The sequence below is a fragment of the Triturus cristatus genome, chromosome 6, assembly GCF_964204655.1.
Source record: "Triturus cristatus chromosome 6, aTriCri1.1, whole genome shotgun sequence".
Lineage (NCBI taxonomy): Eukaryota > Metazoa > Chordata > Amphibia > Caudata > Salamandridae > Triturus > Triturus cristatus.
This window is the reverse complement of record NC_140589.1, coordinates 1,136,717,945-1,136,740,054: the sequence shown is the minus strand read 5'-3', so window position 1 is coordinate 1,136,740,054 and position 22,110 is coordinate 1,136,717,945. Positions and strand designations below refer to the sequence as shown.

The window sequence follows — 22,110 nt, the reverse complement described above, 5'->3', positions numbered from 1 at the left end:
ATCTGAGGAAAGGCCTCTGCTTATTCAGGTCCAGATGTTCAGTGAAACCTTGAACAGTTCTCCAAGTTCAATCAACAGGACCTGTCATTCGGACACTTAAATTCTCAGCATACCTCATCCAAGATTACGAACAGCCATCTTTAACTATTCTCCCTGCCACGTACAGCCCAACAAAGAGAAGTGTAACACTCCATCTGAATGTTTTTAAACCACTGTCAGAGGTGTGCCTACCTGGCACACACCTGGCAGAGGCCACTTGGAAAGTTCACGGGATCTCAGCTCAGGAATACAGGGGTTCGAGAAAGGTGTTGGGTGACTGTTGGAACCAGCGACTAATGGAGATGGATTGTACGTGCTTCCTCCAATAAAGTACTTTAGTCATACCTACCTGCTGCGTACAGTCCATTCCTATAATTGGCGACAAGTTGAATTTGAATCACTGGAGGAGGTCTTTGGTTCTACGTGCAGCTCTTGTTCCAGTATATTCCTTCCACTAACTCATTGGGCAGCAACTAAGGGAGATGGATTGTACCTGCTTGCTCCAACACTTTACTCATACCTACCTGCTGCGTCCAGTCCATTCCTACAGAATACAATTTGGGCACACTTGGAGTAGTTCAGCACAGGTTTGTGTCACATGAATAATTTTGTGTGGATTCAATATTAGCATATAGTGGCATTACATTTGTATACACGATCTAAAGTCATTCTTTTTTAGAATTATATATAGTCTTCAAGTGTTCAGTGCTACACGTTGAAGTGACTTTAATATTTGGAGCATATCACACGCAGCGCCCTCTTTATTGGTCTTTTATTCTCCTTTAGGTTTTGGCTCCGGAGCTCTTACTCCCCTCTTACGCGATGTCGAGAATATAAGGGCGACGCAACTTGGGCATATTAAAACACACACAATTTAGATGATGCCAAACATACAGCTTAAGAATTTGGGTACATGACGGAAGCCTAACATGCAGATTGCCCCAACCTTTTATATGAATTTCTTATAAGTATCCTTAACTCACTGAAAAAGGCTTTTTATACGCGCGTCTTCCCCTGTTTCTATAGACGTCCTAACGAGCCCCACTAAGCACTTTCCAGGGAATATCCGCTACGTAACCAGTGAATACCACAGACTGCCTTCCCGCTCTTTTCTAGAGAGCCGCCTGCAGTGCAATACGTAACTGTCCGGCGCACGCATTAACTGCTCTCACGCAGAGCCACTCCACCGATTACCCCTGACAGCCTCTCAGTCACGGCCGGCGCCGCCATCACCAAGGGGAGGCCTGAGGAATGAGAGCTCGAGGAGGTGCTGACACCTTCCTTTGTCACACCGGTGTCCCAGAAAGGACAGTATTGACTGAACGCCTTCCAGATCTTTCTCATACTGCCGGGGTCAAGAACCCAGTCTTCTAAAGCGACACACAAAAGATTCATGTATTTTTTATTTGACCTCGTCCGGGAAAATGTGCGAGTTTAATCTTATGGAAGCAAAAATGATTTGTGTAAGAATTTAGAGTTAAAAGAGGAAAAGGAAATAAGAGAAACTCTTTAACAACTGACACTGACACTTTAATGTGCGATTATGTACCGTCTATAAACCACTTCTTTCTGGCAGATTACTACACCAAGAAACCCATGGTGCCAATTTAACTATGTCTAGCTCTAAAGATCTATTTTCTTGTAAAAGTCTGGTTGTATCCAAGAAGGGGTTCTGATTTTAGGATTTGGACTTGCGACGCATTTCCAGACTTCCCCTTTAATGGTATCATGTGATACTGTGACTCGAGTCTTTATGTTTCTGAAATATCTTCAAATAAAAACACGTGACATTCTTCTGGACAGTGTTTCGCTCTCATGCCCGTAAATACATTAAAATAACTTCTCAACTCCTAAGGCGCGCTGCTTATGGCATTTATAAGCACAAGGATACATGGAAAGTTCTTAGAATTTACTTTGAAATGCATTATAAAGGAATGCAGTGCAAGTGGGTTGAAAAAAAGCACAAGGATGCATGGAAAGTTCTTAGAATATTCAATGGGCCCTCAAAACGGGTCCGAAAAAAATAATAAAGAACGGACTACCTTTAGTAGCCATGAAAATAGAGCCCGATAGAGACCCGTTTCGAGGGCCCCAAAAAAAAACTGCCGGTGCTCAGACCCGGACAGACCCGGCCCACTTAAAGCCCTGGACGGCATCATATTCATAGAGAACTACACTACACTTATTAATTCTCTGAGAGGACATGGTAAAGTGAAGCTCCCACTTCCACAGAAAGGCAGAATGGAGACAGTGAAAATTAACCGTAAAGCCTCCTTTCCCTATTTCTAAGCTTGCCACTCCCATTGCCAGACACAGACAAAATTATGTGAGAAATACCAAATGCATGTAGAAGGATAGGCCCAGAAACAGCCTAAATGCACTACAGCAAGAAGAGTATTCATATTCACACAACTGTCTACATATCAGGACACAGCCTAGTTTCTTCTACACTTGCAAACTGCTCCAAGGTTAAGACTCTGAGCCCAGGTCAAGATGGAAAATCACTTTTACGAAGCACCAAGCAAAACACTGTTATTAATGACCCAAAAGAGCAGGGGCAATTCAGGGAAAAAGCAAATGACCTAAAGGAATGCAAATTCCAAATCCTGAATCACTAGCAGGAGAGACAGTGCCTGCTTAACACATTTCACCAAAAAAGGAGGCGAGGAGGAGGTGCCCAAACAAATCTATAAATAAAGGCCAGATAAAATGTTTTAAGGCAACTGGGGGAAAAATTGGATTACCTAATTCTTAACTGTTTATCTGCAAGCTAGGCAGTATATATACAGAAGTTCCTTGGCATCAAAGCAGCTCTAGACACACCTTATGAACAACAAAATATACCCTTGAACCACAGCAGGGACAGGTCACCATGAATTTGGTGTCTGCTACTAATGCACCAATAATGGCAAACTCAATGTCTCCATCGTACGAAGAATTTCAGAGCAAAGTGACAAGCGGTTTCTTAATGGTGGAAGTTCACAGCACAAATGAACAACGGGCAGGTATTCTGATCATTTCCTAGACTAGAGAAACATAGTTGGGAATCACATATGGAGATTGACAAGCTACTTTGCATATCACTCCTAGATGCGATACCTCCATCCATTCAGATATGTGATAAAATTCATACTCAAACATGGGAAAGAAAGAAATAATTATTGATAATTCTGGTTGAGGCTATAAATCAGTACAAAGTGATCATGGCTAAAAATACAACTACATTTCCTGCATATTTAGAGGGAAAAGCAATGAGCTTGGAAAAAAATAATGAAACCGAAGTGCACCCCACAAACAGACTTTTGCACAGCTCTAAAAGGGGCGACTAATGAAGAAATAGGGCTTTAAATTTGATTGTTGAGGCAACATTATCAGGGCAGTGGGAGGGAAAGAGTGGGCTGGGGAAGGGAGAGAACACACACACACACACCTTTAAATCTGGCAATTCAGAATTCTGAGACGTCCGTTTGAAGTTTAGCCCACGGGATGAATTTTGTCACTACGACGATGCTGAAAAAACATATACACCAAAATGGCTTGTAGCGAAAAATGCAACCACAGAGGTTTAATACTTGCAAAAAATAAGGGGGAAAAGAAGAGGAACAATGCAGCTCACCTGAGGAGAAATGATAAACTCACATTGCAATCAAGAAAACAATGCAAGCAACTATCCCCTATTTGGACACAGGAACAAAACACACTTCAATAACCCAATATTTAAACAGTCTAATAAAATAATGTAAATGTGATTATTTCCCTTTCCTTGGTCTTAATAACACAATTTACATTTAAGGATAAAACATAAAAAGAAAGTTGAGGGTGTCTTGGAGCGCATGGTAATCACATGAACATTCAAATGATGAAACGCTGGTGAAATGTTGATACTGGAGGATTGACATACCTTAAAATTCTGCAGTGCTTCCTGCAAGCTTCCATGATGATAAAGCATCATTCCCCTGAGTTGAAGCGTCTGGACATGATTCTGGTCCAGCATTAAAGCCTTCTGGAAGTTCTCTGTAGCGGCATCAAAATTTCCAAGCTCTCTGAAGGTGACAAAAACTAGTCTGAATTTAGAATTCTACATTCAATTACAAATATAATACAAATATAACAATAGAATGCTCTGTAACTTCAAAAACAATGAATCTTAATTCTTTAGCGGCACAGCACCCTCTAGAGAATAGACTTAAGGCTCAAGCTTGCTTCCCAAAAAGAAAACTATGAGCGGTCCAGGTTATTAATACTATGAATGTACTTATTTCCTAGCACGAATGTAAACTGCATGCTGATGACAGAAGAGCCGCTGATCTTACTCTTTTGTCCACTTACCTCAGCTATTCTTGGGTAATGGCAATTTTTCTAGTTTTCCTATTTTTCAGGCGATAGGCTGTGTCTGATCAAAGTAGCAACCGAGAGACTCAATTAGAATATAGGCATCGTGGATAGCGAACACGTTATTCACCCTGCACCAAGGCTAAAATTGAAAGATACTGTTAGGTACAGGGCTAAAATGGGCAGGTATTGTCAGGTACTAAGTACCTGCACTTTCTTTTTTATTTGAAAGATCACCGGCACTTCTCCACATTGGTGCAATAATCTGTGATAGGGAAGACTCCAATTCTATATCTCGATTTCAAGAGTTGTCCTGTTCAATAATATACCAGAAGGTTCCAATAGCCTCCCCGCACAAAAGTGAGTATACAGCAATATAGTAGGCACTGCATGACATAATACCAAAATTAAATAGTAATGAACAGAATCTGGCATTTCAGGCTTACTTTCCCTGTCCCTATGAGTCCTCTGTCTACCTCGTCCCTCAGTCCCTGTGCAAGCAAGAACAGGAACCATGGACAGCTTTGAGTGAAGGTGACTTACAACCAACAGTAGGTAAGCTGCGGTATAACATTAGCAATTTATGCTTACTCATACTTCCAGCTGTTCCATTTTCAGGATGTGAGAACTGGAAAGAAAATTTTGACGGGCAGAAATTCTGCCCCTGCTTCTGGGACTGTAGCGCGTGTAAATTGCTTCCTCAGGCTGGTTCCTACTGGTTGCACATGTGCACATGGTCCGGCATGCTGTGGGTCAAGACAAGAATTTGGAGATTCTTGTAGTTCGGGTTTGTGCGTGCATCTACGGGGGTATATCGGTTTCTCTCTCCAACGTGACAAGATTTAGACCAAAAAGTAAAGCAAGAATACAAACCAGAGTCAAACCAGCAAACACAGTGAATCCTTTTACAGCACCACGGGAAGTTACAGTATAAAAATCCGTGTGATACAGAACAGTTAACTCGCAACATTGTGGGTTGTGTGATCTATCTTGCATGACAATTTGCAAACGTATTCCTCTACTGGCAGCACATTTTCTTTGGCTTAGTTAAGACCTTAAATTCGAATATTTCTTATTATTTAGGTTTGCCGGAATATTTGTGACTAGATTCCGTAACTCATTTCGTTTTTTTTTACCGTTTTTTGTTAAGTGCTTCAATGCACTTTTCAGTCACTTCAAAAAGTTCCGAATGCATAGTAAATGCTGAAGTTGAACAGCACAATTACTCGAAGCGTGGTGGGGAGTCGGTGTTCCCCTACTAGCGTTGTATTTCAAACATACCATACAATTCTTGACCACATTCTCTGCACACTTGGGAATTCCAGCGTTCTGCCATACTGGGGCCAACAACTTACAAATTCCTTTCACACTGATATGTGCCATTCCGTGTGCCATAGTAACCACTGGAAGCACATATGCATCAGGTAACAACCATCGCCGATGTTCTGACAAATCAACCCAACAACCATTCTCATCCAATTTACCCTTACTTTCTCTCCACTTGCTCAATTCTTTCTCTGTGTCTTCAGCTTGAAGGGACTTTACACTCTCTATCGTGTCTTCACACATTCCGACATCACCAACCCATCTTGCAGGGCCTACAACATACATTCGAGTCTTCACATCTTTTGCTGTTTCTTTCGCGATTTCGTCAGCAAATGCATTACCACGACCAACATCATCAGTGACCTTCTTGTGCGCACTGCATTTCATGATTGCAACTTGTAACGGTAAGGTCAGTGACTCAAGGAGATCATTCACTAACTGACCATTCTGAATTTTAGCTCCATGCGAAGTCAGGAACCCACGTTCTTTCCATAATCGCCCAAAACTATGGGCCACGCCAAAGGCGTACTGGCTGTCAGTATATATGTTCACTTTCATTCCTTCAGACAACACGCATGCTCTTGTAAGGGCAATTAATTCTGCTGCTTGAGCCGAATTATGTGGTATGCGTGCAGTCTCAACAATCGTGTGCAAAGTCGTGATAGCATATGCAGCAGTCGTATCACCATTCGGAAGCTTGAAGCACGAACCATCCACCCATAAGGTACCATCACACTCAGTTAGGGGAGTATCTTTGAGATCCACTCTCCCTTTCGTTTCTTCATCTGTTCTGAACAGACAATCATGCTGCTCAATCTCATCTATGTCTGCTGGAACTGGCAATAATGTAGCTGGATTCAACGTGTTGCATCTCTTTACGTGTATATGATTTGCCAAAAGTGTCAATTCATATCCTGACAATCGCGCACTAGTTAAGTGCTGTGTCTTGGTCCGGTTTAACAATGTGTCCACAGCATGTGGAACCATTACAATCAATGTATTATCCATCACTAGTCCAGCAGACTGTCGAATAGACACAGCTGCTGCGGCTGTAGCTCTCAAACAACTTGGCAATGCCCTCGCTACCGTGTACAACGTTGACGAAAAATATGCGCATGGACGTGGTCTGTCGCCAAAAGGCTGTGTTAACACTGATAATGCGCAACCTTCCTTTTCATGAACATACAATGTAAAAGGCTTGCTGTAGTCAGGGGTACCCAACACAGAAGCTGAACATAATGCATTACGCAATTCCAAAAAACTTTTCTGACACTCTTCAGACCATGGGACAGGGTTTGGTGTATTTTTACAGGTTAATGCTAACAAAGGTTTTGCCAGTAAAGAAAAACTCGGGATCCAGTGCCTCCAGTATGAAGTAATGCCCAAGAAAGCACGCACTTCTCTCTGTGTTCTTGGCACGCTCAATTGAGCAATGGCGCGAATTCTTTCTGGGGTCAGTTTCCTTCCCTCCTTCGATAAGAGATGACCTAAGTAGGTCACTTCTTGTCGACAGTATTGCAGTTTTGAGAGAGACACTTTGTGATGAAAGGCAGACAAATGACGCAACAATGACAATGTAGCTTCTTTGCAAAACTTTTCAGTATCCGCTGCGATTAGTAAATCGTCAACGTACTGAATAAGGGTAGCGCCACTAGGTAAAACAAGTGCATCAAGCTGCGCCTTTAAAGCCTGACTGTATATTGATGGGCTTTCACAGTAGCCCTGTGGAGCGCGTTTAAAGCGGAAGCTTCGACCTCCTAAACTGAAGCCAAAAATGTCCCTGCTCTCTTCTGCAATTGGGATGCTAAAGAAGGCATTCTTTAAATCAATCACTGAGAACCATGCTGCGGAGGCTGGAATCATAGTTAACAAGGCAGTTATATCAGGGACAACTGGAAACTGTGGTACAACAATCTTGTTTACCTCTCTAAGATCAATCACAAATCTGTAAACAGGTGGCTGTGAAGGGTCCATTCGTTTTAAAACAGGTAAAACAGGACTATTGCAAACGTTGCCTCTTGTCTCCTCAATTACACCCTTTTTAATCAAATCACTGACAATTGCTAACAAAGCTTTCTGACCTTCATTGGAGATCTTATACTGGGGAATGCGTGGCAATCTGACATTGGCCTTTAAAGTGACCACATATGGCGGTATTTCCAAGAGGCCCACATCATTGGGACCAGTAGCCCAAAGGACATCCGGAAGGGATGACAATTCAGGTGGCAATGTATTCTTTGACAAGTACATCAGGGAAATCACTTCCTTACCCAATGTAAGTTGTACTCCTGTGGGAGAACAATATAGCGTTGCATGCAACCTTTTTAACAAATCCAACCCTAACAGATTTTCACCACAACCTGTCGTTAGGATGAGGGGTGCTTTTAGCTCACAAGGTCCAACAGAAAGGGGCATAGGACTAGAAATCGGGTTCCTAACCGGGGCGCCAGAAAAACCTACTGAAACATTCATTTCGCCAGACAAAGGCGCGCCAGGGAGTTTTGAATGCATAATTGAACTCTTTGCAGCACCAGTGTCCAGCAGAAAGGGCTCTGTTACACCCGCTGTAGTTACCTTAACATACGGTCCACTCTGATCCACTGGCACTGAAACAACTCCCTCTCTCTGTCTATGGCTGTTCTAGTAATCATTACTTTCTACATTTTCATCCTCTGCATAATAGTCATTGTTATAGTACTGAGCTGTCCTACCAGTTGCATTGCCTTGCTGATCAAAACTATTAATCGTATTTTGAGATGGAAGGGGGCGCGCGTTCTGGGGAACATTCCCGCGTCCCCTACCTCTAGGAGCTTGTTGACCACCTCTACCTCTGGTGCTAAAAGCGCCATTAGCGCGTTGTAGCAGAATAGGACAACTATACTTGAAATGACCCTCTTCTTTGCAATATGAACATTGATTAGGGCCTACAGGAGCACGTGGTTGAGAATACTCGTACCTTTGCATGTTTCTCTGAAACTGTGGCTGTGGCTGATAATTACTCTGGCCACCACGTGGCGGGTAAGCTTGCTGTAAAAGAATCTTCGTTTTTAGCTCTTTCGTTTTCTTGTCTGCTTTATCTTTCTCATCCTTATCTCCATTTTCGTAATACTGTGCAGTAGCCAGTATTTGCGCTGATGAGGAAACAGCCCAAGAACTCTCTGAATCTTTTAACTTCTTACACAACTCGGGAAGCAAATTATGCACAAATTTATCAACAAATAACCGTTGGCCACCTTCAGTACTCATATCTTGACCACTGTGGTCAATAAATGTTTCTTCAAACCTTGTAAAGAAATCAGACACTGTTTCATCTTCCTTTTGCTTACACGCCGACAATTTATCCCAATTCACACGCATCGCGGGCATTAAAGTCTTCATGTAAGTGATAATTCTACCAGGGAGTTCTGCTACCAAAGGGTCAGGCTTGGCACCACCATCTTGTCCATCATTATATTAGCCCATGTATCACCTAACTCTGCAGCATGATCTGCATTACGAATCAATCCCCACAAAGGCTGTGGAACAACATTTCCAAACAACATATCTATGTCAGCTAGATTCATGATACATGATCCTGCCGTCTGTGACAACTCCTTATAATATCCTGCAGGGTTTTTACGGGGATCAGGCAATGTCTGTTTAAGCGCTATTACTTCAGATCGTTTCCAAGGGACATGCACCCAAACACGCTGGAAATGAGCTGGAGCAGCAGCAATACCTCGGGCGGCATCAGCCGCAACGGCTTCCTTCCATACCGGAGGGACTTCTCTCATAGGGTATTGTCGCACTCTTCCCTTTTTTCCTACAGCGAACTCTTGTTCGAACAGTGACTGATGACAATCCCCATTCCTGAAGGACAACAATGTCGTAATTGCTCTATCAACGTTGGGGCCCACAATCGTGCCTTTGTCAAATTCAAACCGTAAGCGACACAACTCCTGCGGGCTTGAGTCTAGGCCATGATCTTCCAATTCTTCACAGGGGAATTCTCACATTCTCTCAAAAACATATCTTTGCTTTGGTGTTTCCCATTGACGAAAGACACTCATGACAGACTCCACATTATACCTGGATGGATGAACAATCCAGTTACGTGCCATGTGGTCTAATACTTCTTTCTCTTCAGAACCAGGCCGCTGACTACGCAACTGCTTACGCTTTGAGTCAGGGGTCGCACTAGACGACCCAAATAAAGGCGATATGAAACCAGTGACTGCACTAGCTATTCTTTGTCGTGTAGAAGGAGAGGGTGAGGCAAAAACAGGGGGAAAGACAGAGGGAAGCACAGTAGGTGTAGATGCAGATGCAAGGACAGTATCAGGAAGAGCGCCAAGGGAGGCAGTTGATGGGGCAGGCAAAGTCACAGAAGGCAAAGGGGATGCAGGCGGCAAAGTCGGCGGCCCTTGATGGGGCTGCGCCACAAGAGTAGGCGCCGGCTGAGGAGGAGCTGGCGGCTGCAGGAAAGCTTGCGGCACATTAACTGGAGGCTGTACATTCAAGGGTTGTGGAGGTGCTGTAGCACTCTGCGCATACGGAGGTGGCGAACTCAGCAAATGTGACATAAGGGGATCTTTCTCCTTCTCTTTTAACACATCTTGCTGAAGGTGTGGCAAAACTGGGTAACATTTATCGATCCCTAGTTTCCGCTGTCGATGAATCTGTTCATTCCTTTGTTCCTCCTCATTATCTTTAAATTGCACAGCTGCTTGCATTATCGACATACCTTTTTCTCTCCTATTTCTTTTTGCTAGCTTAATTTCCTTCTGTTTGGCTTCCTTTCGCCATAGGCGGAAAGAATCAAACATCGCCGGCCGGGCTTTCTTTTTAAATAATTTAACTTCCAAATTATCTAAGATATCTGTATCGAAACTACCATTTTGGGGCCATTTCAAAACACCGTCCTTTCTGGTGTATCGGATCCATACTTCATTATATGCGATGGGGCCCATGCCATGTTTTATATAAAGCTCATAAGTTGGAGTTCCAATTGGAGGAACCGGACACGAATCCTCCAATTGGGAATCCCTTTTACAACCCAAACAAAACCAATTACCAAATATACTAGAACCAGGCATCTTTGCTCACTAGTCTAGTTTCAAACTTCAAAGGATTATCGAATACGATAGTCTCGGGAATACACGAGTCCTCTGGCTTTGGCACTTGCAAGTTCCAAATCAAAGCGATCCCGAAGGATACCAAATTCCCGAAGGATACCAAACAAACTGGGAGACGCTCCACACTTATACTTAACTGAGGTATCGATGATCGATGGCGTCACCAGAAGACTCTCTCAATTGTTTCGCTCTACCAAATCATCAAGGGTCCAAAACAGGGCGATTAATCAGGGCAGCAGTCCTCCGTAGCCGTCGGGACGCGGAGAACCTCGCAGAAAAGACTTTCGGACCACGTCGAAATGCAGGGGTCGATGAAGCGGCGGCCTTCCTCCAGAATTTCCACACGAAGCTCCTCACGAACCTCTGGCTTGGACCGGTACCGCTGAAATCGCCCCGAGTTGGGCGCCAACTGAAGTACTGGGTTTTTAAAACCCAGCGGTGCAGGGGAACACACCCTAAGACTTCGAGTTCTTCCTGTTTCAGACCCACAGAAACACAGAGTCTTCTAGGTGAAGTCAAAGATCGTATTTATTGGCTGCAGACCAATTACAGGTATCCGAGAAGTACAACACAATGTATGTTCTCAGGAGACTGCTTAACTTACAGAAACGGCCTTCTCCCTATATACAAAATATCATGCTTCAGGCACACATTCCTCGTTTTACGATATGGTCATTCATATGTATTCATTACAAAACGAAAAGGCAGAGTCATGATGACCATCCCACATTCCAGTTCAGCCAGCCCACAATTATTTACCCAGCGAGGCTCAGATCCCACATCAGATATCAGCAGACCCCAATAAACACGGGCACCTCCTGTTTGTAAAACAAGCCATAAAACAGGAAGAGTCAGTTGTGAAAGAGATTAGCCGGAGGCTTGTGTGGGATGAAAAGGCTTTATGGTGTGTCAAACCCTGATGCTAATCACAGGTGGCCGTAGGACGGGTAGCTCGTGGGACCGGACTGACCTGGGGCGGTGGAGCCAAGTCGCACAAGTCACAGAGAAGTCAATGGGAGGCACATGTGTTCTCAAGGCCTGCACTTGTCCTTAATGTGTAGCCTATGTGAGGGCAACCATAAGATGGCCACCGCTCCAAGATGGAACCCGCGAAGTCAATGTGTAATATCATATACAAAGTGCATTTATCGATAAAACGTTATGCAAAGCACTTGTACATACTGCATTGGCCATTCGCGGTTCGCTGATACAGGAATAGGCAGGGTAGGGCCCTGCCTCCTACGCGGTCCCAAATTTTAAAGTACCACAAAGCGAGCAACTCTAGATAGAGTTTGCAGAAACGCGGTAGATGACTTCTACCCTCAGTAAGGGAATGCTTGCACCCCCTGTGACCTGCCAGTGACCTGCTTGCCCGTTTTAGTCTCCTGAAATCTCTTCGCTGAATCGCGTTAGATTTGGCTGATAAAAGGCATCTGGCCACAGCATGAGGAGACTGCAGTTTTTGTAAGCGCTGCGGGGCTTCCACCGAGTAGGACTTGTGCATGGCGCAGAGCACTTCGAATTGGATTCTAGATTCCAGCAGGAGCCTGTGGAGGGCTTTGTTTTCGGAGTTTTAGACTAAGCCGAGGCATAATCAAGGAGTTTGATTACCAAAGCTTGGGTTACTTTTACTCCATACTGAGTGTGTAATAGCCAACAGTTGGTTGTACCTCAATATTAAGTGCACGCAAGTGAACCACGACTTGCTGGTCTTTCAACTGTAAGAGTAATATGAACTGTTTTCAGCCTCCTGAGATCAGGTGTGTGGTTGACAAGTAGAGGACAGACATGTATTTTTAGAGCTCCCAAGCTGCCCTTTTGCTTATAGGTAACATTCCATGCTTTCAGTGTGCATGTGTGAGTTTTCATGTCTTATGTGTGACCCTGCCCCCCCCCCGATACTTTCTGGCCAACTAAGACTGGTGCATATGTCCATGCAATATTGTGTATTTAAACCCACGTTTTGTGCTACAATTACCTAACTGTTCGAACAATTCATGAATTCGTGTTACTGCACATAACAGTTATTGAGAACCTCTCTAACTATGCATACCCGCTGCCCAAATGCCTATAAAACATGCTTGCTCCAGACAATGCTGGAAATGGAAAAATAGAAGTGCAGGTACCCTGTATAAGAGTGCCTGCTTGTTTCTGAGAAGTGCCGGCACTCTTCAATTAAAAGTATTACCTTACTCTTGAGTAGTGCAGGTGTTCTCCCTTTTAAAATACAAAAGTGCCAGTACTCAGTACCGGACAGTACCGGCCCATTTAAAGCACTGGCTCCAGACAATTAGCAGCAAAAGTACAGTATTGTGAGTGATCACTGATGATTTCAAGTGCACAGAGGCCTATCTCATACCCAACACTTCATGGATGTTCTTCAGTCGGACTTCCACGGACATCTCCTACACAATAAAGCACACTCTGGATTATTGCCTACTCAGCACATTTTGTAGGACCTCTTGCCCAGCATATACATTGTTACATTAGACTGCCCTGATCATGTGCTGTGCACCAACATCCTCCCAAAAAGTGCCTCCGCAACAGAGGCTGTGGGCCTTCTTGACAGATGGGAAGCTTTAACAGACTGAACAGCGTCTCCCAACTGTCTGATGACCGTGCATACATTTTATTTCGAATATTTGTTTGTGTGGAAAAAGTATTTTTAAAAGAAACGGGCAGAGGAATGATTTGTGATATCTTAGACAAACATGAAAGGTCACAACACAGATTTAAAAAACCACATTAAACAAACGTGCAATAATTATTTTAACTAAGGCTCACCTTCACTAAAGTAAATTAGGTAGACTCAATTGGAGACCCTAACCAAAGAGATAGAATTGAAAGAGTTTCTTATATACGCTCCAAACACAAAAAAGGTAGCTAAAAATGTAACTAAATTTCGCTTCATTATTACCATTTTTGAGACTAACTTTAGAGAACTTAAAAAACAAAATGAATGCCGCTCCTCTGTGAAGACCCAACAAAAGCAAGAAAGCAAGAGGTTATATTAAGACCGAAGTGAGAGATACCCCGGGGACTTTAAATTTTAATTAAGCTCACAGTAAAGCTGTGACATTCGATACACCATGTACAACAAAGGCACCAATTGAAAATTGCATCTACACAGGATGTTTGAAGGAGTCATGTGGATCATGTTTGAGTGCGTTTTCAGTTTAAAACAAGAAACAAATAATAAAATATACTACCTCAATAAGAGCGCCAGCAGCGGAAAGACCTTAATCCATCTCAATCAATCAGTAATTGGTTCGTTCCCTTGCCAAAAGAAGAGGAAGTGAAGACTGCTCATGCTGCCAAATTTTCTGCAGCAAATGAGTGACAGGGAATCCCATGAATATTAAGCAATGGGCGGGCTCCAAGCCCCTTACTCAGCACAATATCTTTCACAAGCAAGAGCGCATGTTCACACAGACAAGACCTAAAGAAAATTACCTAACAATTGAAGGCTAAAAAGAGTGTCTCTTCTCTTTATCCAGTGCATCCTTTTGTGATGCCACCGCACTCTTTTTTTTCACCATCTGCCCTCTCACTTTTATCTGTAGCAGAGACACTTTAAGGCATGGGAAAGTGGGCTATTGCCCAGGGCCCCCATCTTCCAAGGGGCCCCTCGTAAAGTGATATTTCTATCAATCAATCTCATCTTTCTCAGTTGTTCTATATTGCTTGCTTCCTTCCTTCAGGCTTGAATTAGCAGAAAATAGCCAATAAAATTAAAGGCTGTTCTGAATGGGGATTCCAAAATATGCTTAACCTAGGGCCCCAAAAATTCTTAAGACAAGACTGCTTGGTAGTTCTGAGTAATCCCTCTACTTTTTTCCAGAGTAAACCATTGTTCTCTCGGCTGCCTAGTATCTGTTCTTTTACTAGTTCCCTCATTGTTCACATTTTAGATCGGGCATTAGCTAAGACCTTTTGATTTTACAAATAAATATGTATACTATACTTACATATAAGGGTTTTTAGCCACCTTTCTTCAACTATTGGTCTGTCTAGTCATTCACATTATTTTGCTTCCGCCCACTACAGGATATAGCATGGGCAAGTCTATTTGATCCACTGTTTAACTTCATTTTGAGTGATTGAATTTTGATCTCTCACAAGAAGTTCATCCACACACAGGCTAGTTCCTTCAGTGTCAGTGTTATCGTGTTTAGAGCCAGATGTGATAGCTACACGCGTCAGAGGCTCATTTAATCTTTATCAGATCCCATCTCTTGCCAATGCGGTTGTAAATTACTTTTAGAGTGTTTTGCTTTTATGACTGCTGCTATTTCACATATTAAAGCTTGACAAGGGGAAACCCGTAAGGTACGAAGGACCCAGGGTGCTAACTATTTTGAAAAACAACAGGTCCTTCAAGAACAATGCAACATGCGATAAATATAGACCAGAGTCGGCTCTATATCATTTATACAATGCCCAGCCGGGCATTGAAGTTTTAATGATCAATTAGAATTAATTTCTGACATAAAATTAGAATGTAGAGTGGGACACAGTCCTGTGTCCTTACAAACTAAACAGAAAGTGCAGACAATCAAACACAAAAAACATACATCAGGCTGAAGAATGAAGCTTATAGCCAGTACAAATACAAAGGCAAGCTTTCTTAAAGGTACAACAACATGCACAATTTTTAACAAGTGCGTTTAAGATGCATGTTTGTACATTGGGTCGACGACGTTTCGATCTATTCAACCAATACATAGATCATCATCAGGACTAGAAGGAGTAAAAAGCCTGAATTTACAATTCCTGTACAATTAGAAGGGGAAAAATTAAGAGAGAAAGGAAAGGTAAGTTAAAACCTAATAATACTGTGAGAAAAACTGTCAGTAACCATGCACTGCATGCCATACGTGAGAGACACATCTGGCGGCTGGTTGTTGAGGCGAAGTTAAGGTATGGCTGGTGAAGTGAACCGAATGAACGAATCTTGCACATACGCTCAAGGCTGAATTGGACAAGTGCAATGGACTAGGATGGTGCGTGGTGGAGTGTAGGTGAATCGCCAGAAGGTTAACGGTGAAGTGGTACATGAACACAATAGCGAAAAGGTCAAGAGGACGTGAAGACTAACGGTGAGCCGGTCGCGTCGTGACTGGGAACGAAGGAAAGGCGGAAAACTAACCCAAAAGGAACCGAATCGCTCCTAGAGTAGGTTGCACTGGAGTCCAAGTGAGGAGTTGCTTGCATGGGTCAGCCAGGATAATACCAGTGGTTCAGCTAACCCTAGGACGGAAAACAATTAGAACCCGAAAGGGTAACCAGGGAAGGGAAGGGCGGAGTGAAGGAATGTACGCTCACCAGTAGTACGATGCAACAGGTTGCGGGAATTTCAAAGAACGACCAACTTCCCAGCAAAACGGCCTGCGAATCCAAGGTCCGCCTGTGGAAAACCATACCGCGGGAGTTAAGGGTGAGGGGAGCAAGGTCGTCGAGAACGAGCACAGTAGCGCGCCAGTGTGACACTTACCAGCATCCAGGGGAACGCACAATCGCCAGTTGGTAGTGACCGACTTGGCTGGAGGGTAAAAGAAGGATTCAGGAGTCACGTGATAACGGACCCGGGTCATGTGACAGGAAGTGCCGGCCGTGCTGGGACGTGATTGCGTGAGTGAATAGATGGCGGCCATGTTGGGTCAGTGTAACTTGAAGAAGGTGAATACGGAAACAGAGCGTGGATCAGTTAAAACAATACGACGATCAGTTAAACCAGTATCGTAATTTCAACAATTGTCAAAGGCATAAAACAAGGGGTTATACAGAATTCCCATAATTTGCAGAGGGGTCTAAATAAGAGAGAGCCAATCTTCATTTCTGTTTAAACCATTGCGAATTGTGTCAAGTTGAATGATAAGCTTCAGTTCTTCTTTGTTCAGCATTTGTGCCAGATCACCACCTCTTGGTGGTAGCTTGATGATTCGCAGAACAGTCCATTTGATCTCATTGTCCTGGTGATTAGCCTGATTAAAATGTTCTACCAGTGGTGCATTAGGGACATTACAGCGAATCCTGCTGCGGTGTTGACCAATCCTTGTTTTAATCTTCTGGGTAGTCTGCCCAATATAGTTTTTCTTGCATGGGCACTGGATCAAATAAATCACATTACATGTGTTGCAATTCGAGAAACCATTAGAATTAATGACAATGTCACCGAACGAAAAGGATTTGCCTTCTAACGTCAGATCACACAAATTACAGTTGCCACATTTTGCATGCCCCACCAGTGGTGTGAGACCCCAATATGAATTAAGTGTTGTGGGAGGTGTTTTTTTGGGAATTGCTGCTCGCACAAGGTGGTCTTTTAAATTGCGATTTTTGCGGAAGGCAAATAATGGTTTCTCCAGATTAAGGCTGCCTGCATTCAGTATAGGCCAGTGTTTAAGGACAGATTTTCGCACCTGGTTTGAGATGACAGAGAAGGTGGTGACACATACAATTCTTTTGGTTTCTTTTTTGGGGTTGGGTGTGAGCAATGTTTTTTGCTATTTCACAGCACACCAGATCAGGTTGAGTCCATTGAAAATGTTTTGCATTAAGTTATCCTCTATTTACATTTTACCTTTCGTTTCTGGTTTCTTTACTAATTTGCTTTTCCCCCCTAATTTCCTTCTTTCATTATCTTTCCTAATTTCTTTCTTTACTTTTTTTTGTCTTCTATCATTCTTTTTTCTCTCTTGTTCCTTTGCTTTCTGTCTTTTTCTTCTTTGTCTTCTCTTTTTTATTTTCTTTCTTTTGTCTTTCCTTCTTTAATGTCTTCTTTCTTTTCCTTTTTTATTCTGTCTTTCTCTTCTCTTCCTCTCCCCTTCTTTCATTCTTTTTTCCCTCTTTTCTTCTCTTTCTTGCCTTCTTTCTTTCCCTTTCCTTCCATCTTTCTTTCTTCTTTTGCCTTCCTTCCAATCTTTCTTGCCTTGCTTTCTATTCACCTTCCTTCTTGCCTTGCTTTGTTTTTGCTTTCCGTCTTCAGACATTTTTTCATGAGTAGTAACCCTGCACACAAGAGGGTGGCGCAGTTCTGCTCCACCTGGCATTGTTGGTGTAATCTACGACGGAAGTGATGTGCATGGTGCTTATATAGGTGCCACCCCAGCACGCTGATGTAAGTTTCTTTTCACAACTTTCCATGCCAGGATCATGGAGCCACGAAGAATACTGACCATTTTTGGCAAAAATAGGGCCCTGAAATGGAATAGCTCTGTCCCTAGAAATCTGTTAGCAGAACAGGGAGGATTGGTGGGTCATTAAGGAATCTGCAGCTAGATAGTCTCTACCAGATAAGGAGCTAACAAAGTTAAGTAACTTGACCATCAGAAAGAGACTTCTAGCTGTAGATTCCCTACCTTAGAATAGATACTCAAGCAATACCTCCCCGGAGGGGGATCTGCAAAACAATTTCACACCAAAAGATCCTGCAGAACCGAATACGCGAACTGCCCGACCCTAGGGACCGGATTGTCCAGGCAGTATTGCTTAGTGAACGTTTGCAGAGAGGTCCACGTTGCTGCCTGGCAGATGTCCAGGACCGGTACTCTGTTTGCTAATGCAGTGGTCGCAGACTTTGCTCTGGAGGAATGTGCACACTAGCCCAGTGGAGGGTTGCTTCTTGGCCAATGCTGAGCAGATTTTAATGCAGAGCACGATCCATTAGGAAATGGTCCGTTTTTATACGGCCTTTCCTTTCTTGGCCTGACTTATCCCTCGAAAAGTAGATCACCCACCTGGAACAGTTTTATGTGGTCAAGGTAGAACAACAATGTTCTCTTTGGGTCCAGCTGGTGGAGTCTCTCCTCTTATTTAGACAGATGTGGTAGAGCGTAAAAGGTAGGCAAGGTGATGGACTTGCCTACGTGCAACGGGTGACTAACTTCGGCAAGAAGGATGCTTGAGTCTGAAGGACCAGTTTGTCAGGTAAAATCTTAATGTAGGGAGGTTGGGAGGACAGAGCCTGTAGCTCACTGACCCTCCGGGCAGATGTAGTTGCTCACAAAAAAGCTGTCTTGATAGAGAGGAGCCTAAGAGGGAAAGAATGAAGCAGCTCAAAGGGCGTACACATTAGGAAAGTAAAAAACATAATTTAGGACCCATTGAGGCATAACAAAGGGGACTGGGGAAACATGTGACTGCAGACATTTGAACAATCTATTTACAATAGGGGACTTGAAAAGAGAAGGTTGATCTGGCAGCTGTAAAAAAGCAGAGGTATCAGATAGATAAACTTTTATGGAGCCCAATGCAGAACCAGCAAGGTAAAAGATAAACATAAGAACCTTGGAAAGCGGGACAGATAAGGTATCAACCTGTTTCTCAGCACACCATGTCACAAATGTGTTCCAACTACCAGCATATACCATCTTGGTGGTGGGACACAGAACTGCAAAGATAAAATCTCAGACTTCAGGCGGAAGGTCCCAAGCTGTTAAATGTTGCTTCCCAATCTCCACGCATGAAGGCAGAGGGTTGACAGGTTCGGGTGGAGAACCCTTACCTGCTGCTGCGACAAAAGATTCTTCCGATTGGGCACCCTGATCAGAGGACCGATTGCCATGCTCAACAGCTTGGGATACCAGACTCTCCAAGCCCAGTCCAGAGCCACAAGGCTTGGGCTTGGTCGTTCCTGATCTTGTTGAGAATTGTGGGCAGTGTTGGTATCGGCAGAAAGGCGTACAGGATACCTGGACTCCACTCATGATGAAAAGCACCTCAGAGCGAGACACCTTGGCTAACCAAAGCTCTTCCCACTGCTGAAAGAAACCTTCCACCATCTCCAGATGGAAACGCCACTCGTGATCCGCTAGGCATCTTCGTCTGAGTTTGGCTGCCTTGGCGTTCAGAAATCACGCCAGGTGTTGAAAGATCAAGGAAAAACCCTGGAGCTCCAGTCATGTCCAGAAACACAGGGCCTCCTGACAAAGGGTCCACGACCCCACCAGGCCCCATTTGCTGAGGACCACATGGCGGTGGTGTTGTCTGTAAACACCGGCACCAGCCTTCCCTTGAAAGCGAATAGAAAGGCTTTCAATGGCAGCTGGATTGCTCGGAGCTCCAACAGGTTGATGTGGTGTCCGGATTCTGCCAAAGACCAGAGTCCTTTAATCTAAAGCCTACCAGATGGCCGTCTCATCCCAGGAGCGATGCATCTGTCACTACTGTCAGATCTGCTTGGGGAAGGGAGAGGGGTTTGCCGCTGACCCAATCACTGTTCGTTAGCAACCAGTGAAAGTCTTTTGCAGTGCCCACTGAGATCTGGACCATGCCGGAGAGATTCCCCCGAGTGCTGCGCCCACTGGAGCTTTGAGTTCCACTGCTCAGCCCGCATACCCTAGCGAGCATGTGTCACAAGCAGGATGCAGGAGGCCATGGGGCCAAGTAGCCTCAAACTCAGTCCCACCAAAAGCCAGGATAGTGTATGAAACATCAGTATCATAGCCTGCATATCCTGGACTCGCTGTTCGGAGAATAAACCTGAAACTTCACTGTGTCCAGAAAAGCCTAGATGAACAGGGGCGTTTGAGAAGGGGCCAGGTGTGACTTCAGCACATTGATAGTGAACCCCAAAGGAGGGGGGAGACGACTGCCTGGGCAAGCTCACCTTTAATAGCTAGTCATCGAGAAAGGGGAAGGCTGCAACCACCGCCATCACAGCAGTGAACACACGAGGGGCCCTGGTAAGGCCAAAGGGGAGCAAATTGAACTGAAAGTGCTCTTGGCCTACTGTGAACTGCAGGTAATGTCTGTGAGTAGGCAGGACGAGGATGTGAATGTATGCATCTTGCAAGTCCAAAGCTACCACCCAGTTTCCCAGGTCCAGGGCAGACAGAACTTGAGTGAGTGTGAGCAATCTGATTTTCTCCTTTTTCAGGAACAAATTGAGAGGCCGCAGGTCTAGGATAGGAAGAAGGCCTCCGTTTTTTTTTGGCACTAGAAAGTAGTAGGCATAGCAACCACAACCTACTTCTGATGCCGGCATCCTCTCTATGGATCCCTTGGCCAATAGAGCTGCTACTTTCTGGTGGAGTAATAAGAAATTGTCTTCCGTCAGCCTGTCATAAGAGGGTGGCATGGGTGGCTGGGTAGACTATCTCTAGAACCCAGCAGCCTGATATCATTGACCTCCAGTTGTGCATCTGCTGGCATATCATGCCACCCACTAGTTGCCCATGATGGTCTGAGGGCAAATTAAAGGGGCTTGGAGGCTGCAGGGGGGGTGGTGGACTGGGCCAGCCTCTGGTTGCCTGACCCATGAGGTCTGTGGGTGCCGTGTACTCAGTAATGCAAAGGCTGGGAAGCTTGCAGGCTTGGTAGCTGTGTAGGCAGAGACACAGCTGGCAGCCCCTTACATGGCCACAAAAAGAGTGAAAGGCAGACTGGGGTTGAAAGGGAGCCATGGAAAGACCCAAGGACCTGGCTGTAGTTCTGCTATCCTTGAAGCACTTCAACACTTAATCTGCAGCGAACAACTGTCCTGTTCACAGAAGCCCTGTGCAGGGCTGGCCTGGGCCGGAACAGGACGTCTGTGAGGATTTTATTAAATGGGCGAAGAAGTTCTGAAGGGGTGACTCCTGGCTGATGCACCCTCTGACGAGACTTTAGTCTTGATCGCCACCACAGTCAGCTGAAGGTCTAGGACCTAGGCCGCCTTCCTCACTACCATTGCAAATGTGGCACCATCCTCCATAGCCACTGTAGTAGGAGGGAACAACCTAGCATCTAGGGAGGTGATCAGTCCACTGGCATCCGCCAATTCCTCACACCAGTCCATATTAGGATCTAGGGGCTGGTATTCTAACAGGTCCAGTGGCTCCTCTCAATCTTCCCCAAGTTCTAGCCCATAAGAATAGGGTTCAGGCTCTGACCTGGAGGGAATGGCTTTAGTCGGCGTTGGAGCCGGCATCGGATGGTGCCTCTTCTGCTCTGTTTCGCAGTCAGGAATGAGAATGGGAACAGTGCCGCTGGCAGTGCTGGAAGCGTCGACAGTGGAACCGGTGCCGGGGAACGTCGAGGTGGCACAACCATAGACAATCCAAATACAGCTGTGGATCCAAGAGGTTCAACTGGCGCTGAGGGCGAACCAGCTGGCAGAGAACCAGCAGGGGCCCCTCCTGAACCCAGTGGGGCCCAAAGGCACTCCAGTGGGGACAGGCCGCCGAAATATGAGGTGCACAGGCAAATAGAATTCTCAGAGTTGGGCGGGGTGATAGCGGCAACTCCCAGAAACTCAGGGAGGTGCAGAGATAGCCTAGGAACAGGCTCAACTGCAGAGCCACACCTCGGGTAATGA

General features: G+C 44.6%; 1 protein-coding gene across 5 annotated transcripts in view; it reads right to left on the bottom strand.

The window, feature by feature from the left end:
- Positions 1 to 22,110, bottom strand: part of TTC13 (tetratricopeptide repeat domain 13) — a 1,316,170-nt gene that overhangs the window by 833,593 nt on the left and 460,467 nt on the right. For all 5 annotated transcript variants that reach the window (XM_085612046.1, XM_085612047.1, XM_085612049.1 and 2 more), the window contains exon 10: positions 3,941 to 4,082. In XM_085612046.1, coding sequence (XP_085468172.1) covers positions 3,941 to 4,082 — 142 coding nt within the window. The remainder of the gene's footprint in view (positions 1 to 3,940; positions 4,083 to 22,110) is intronic.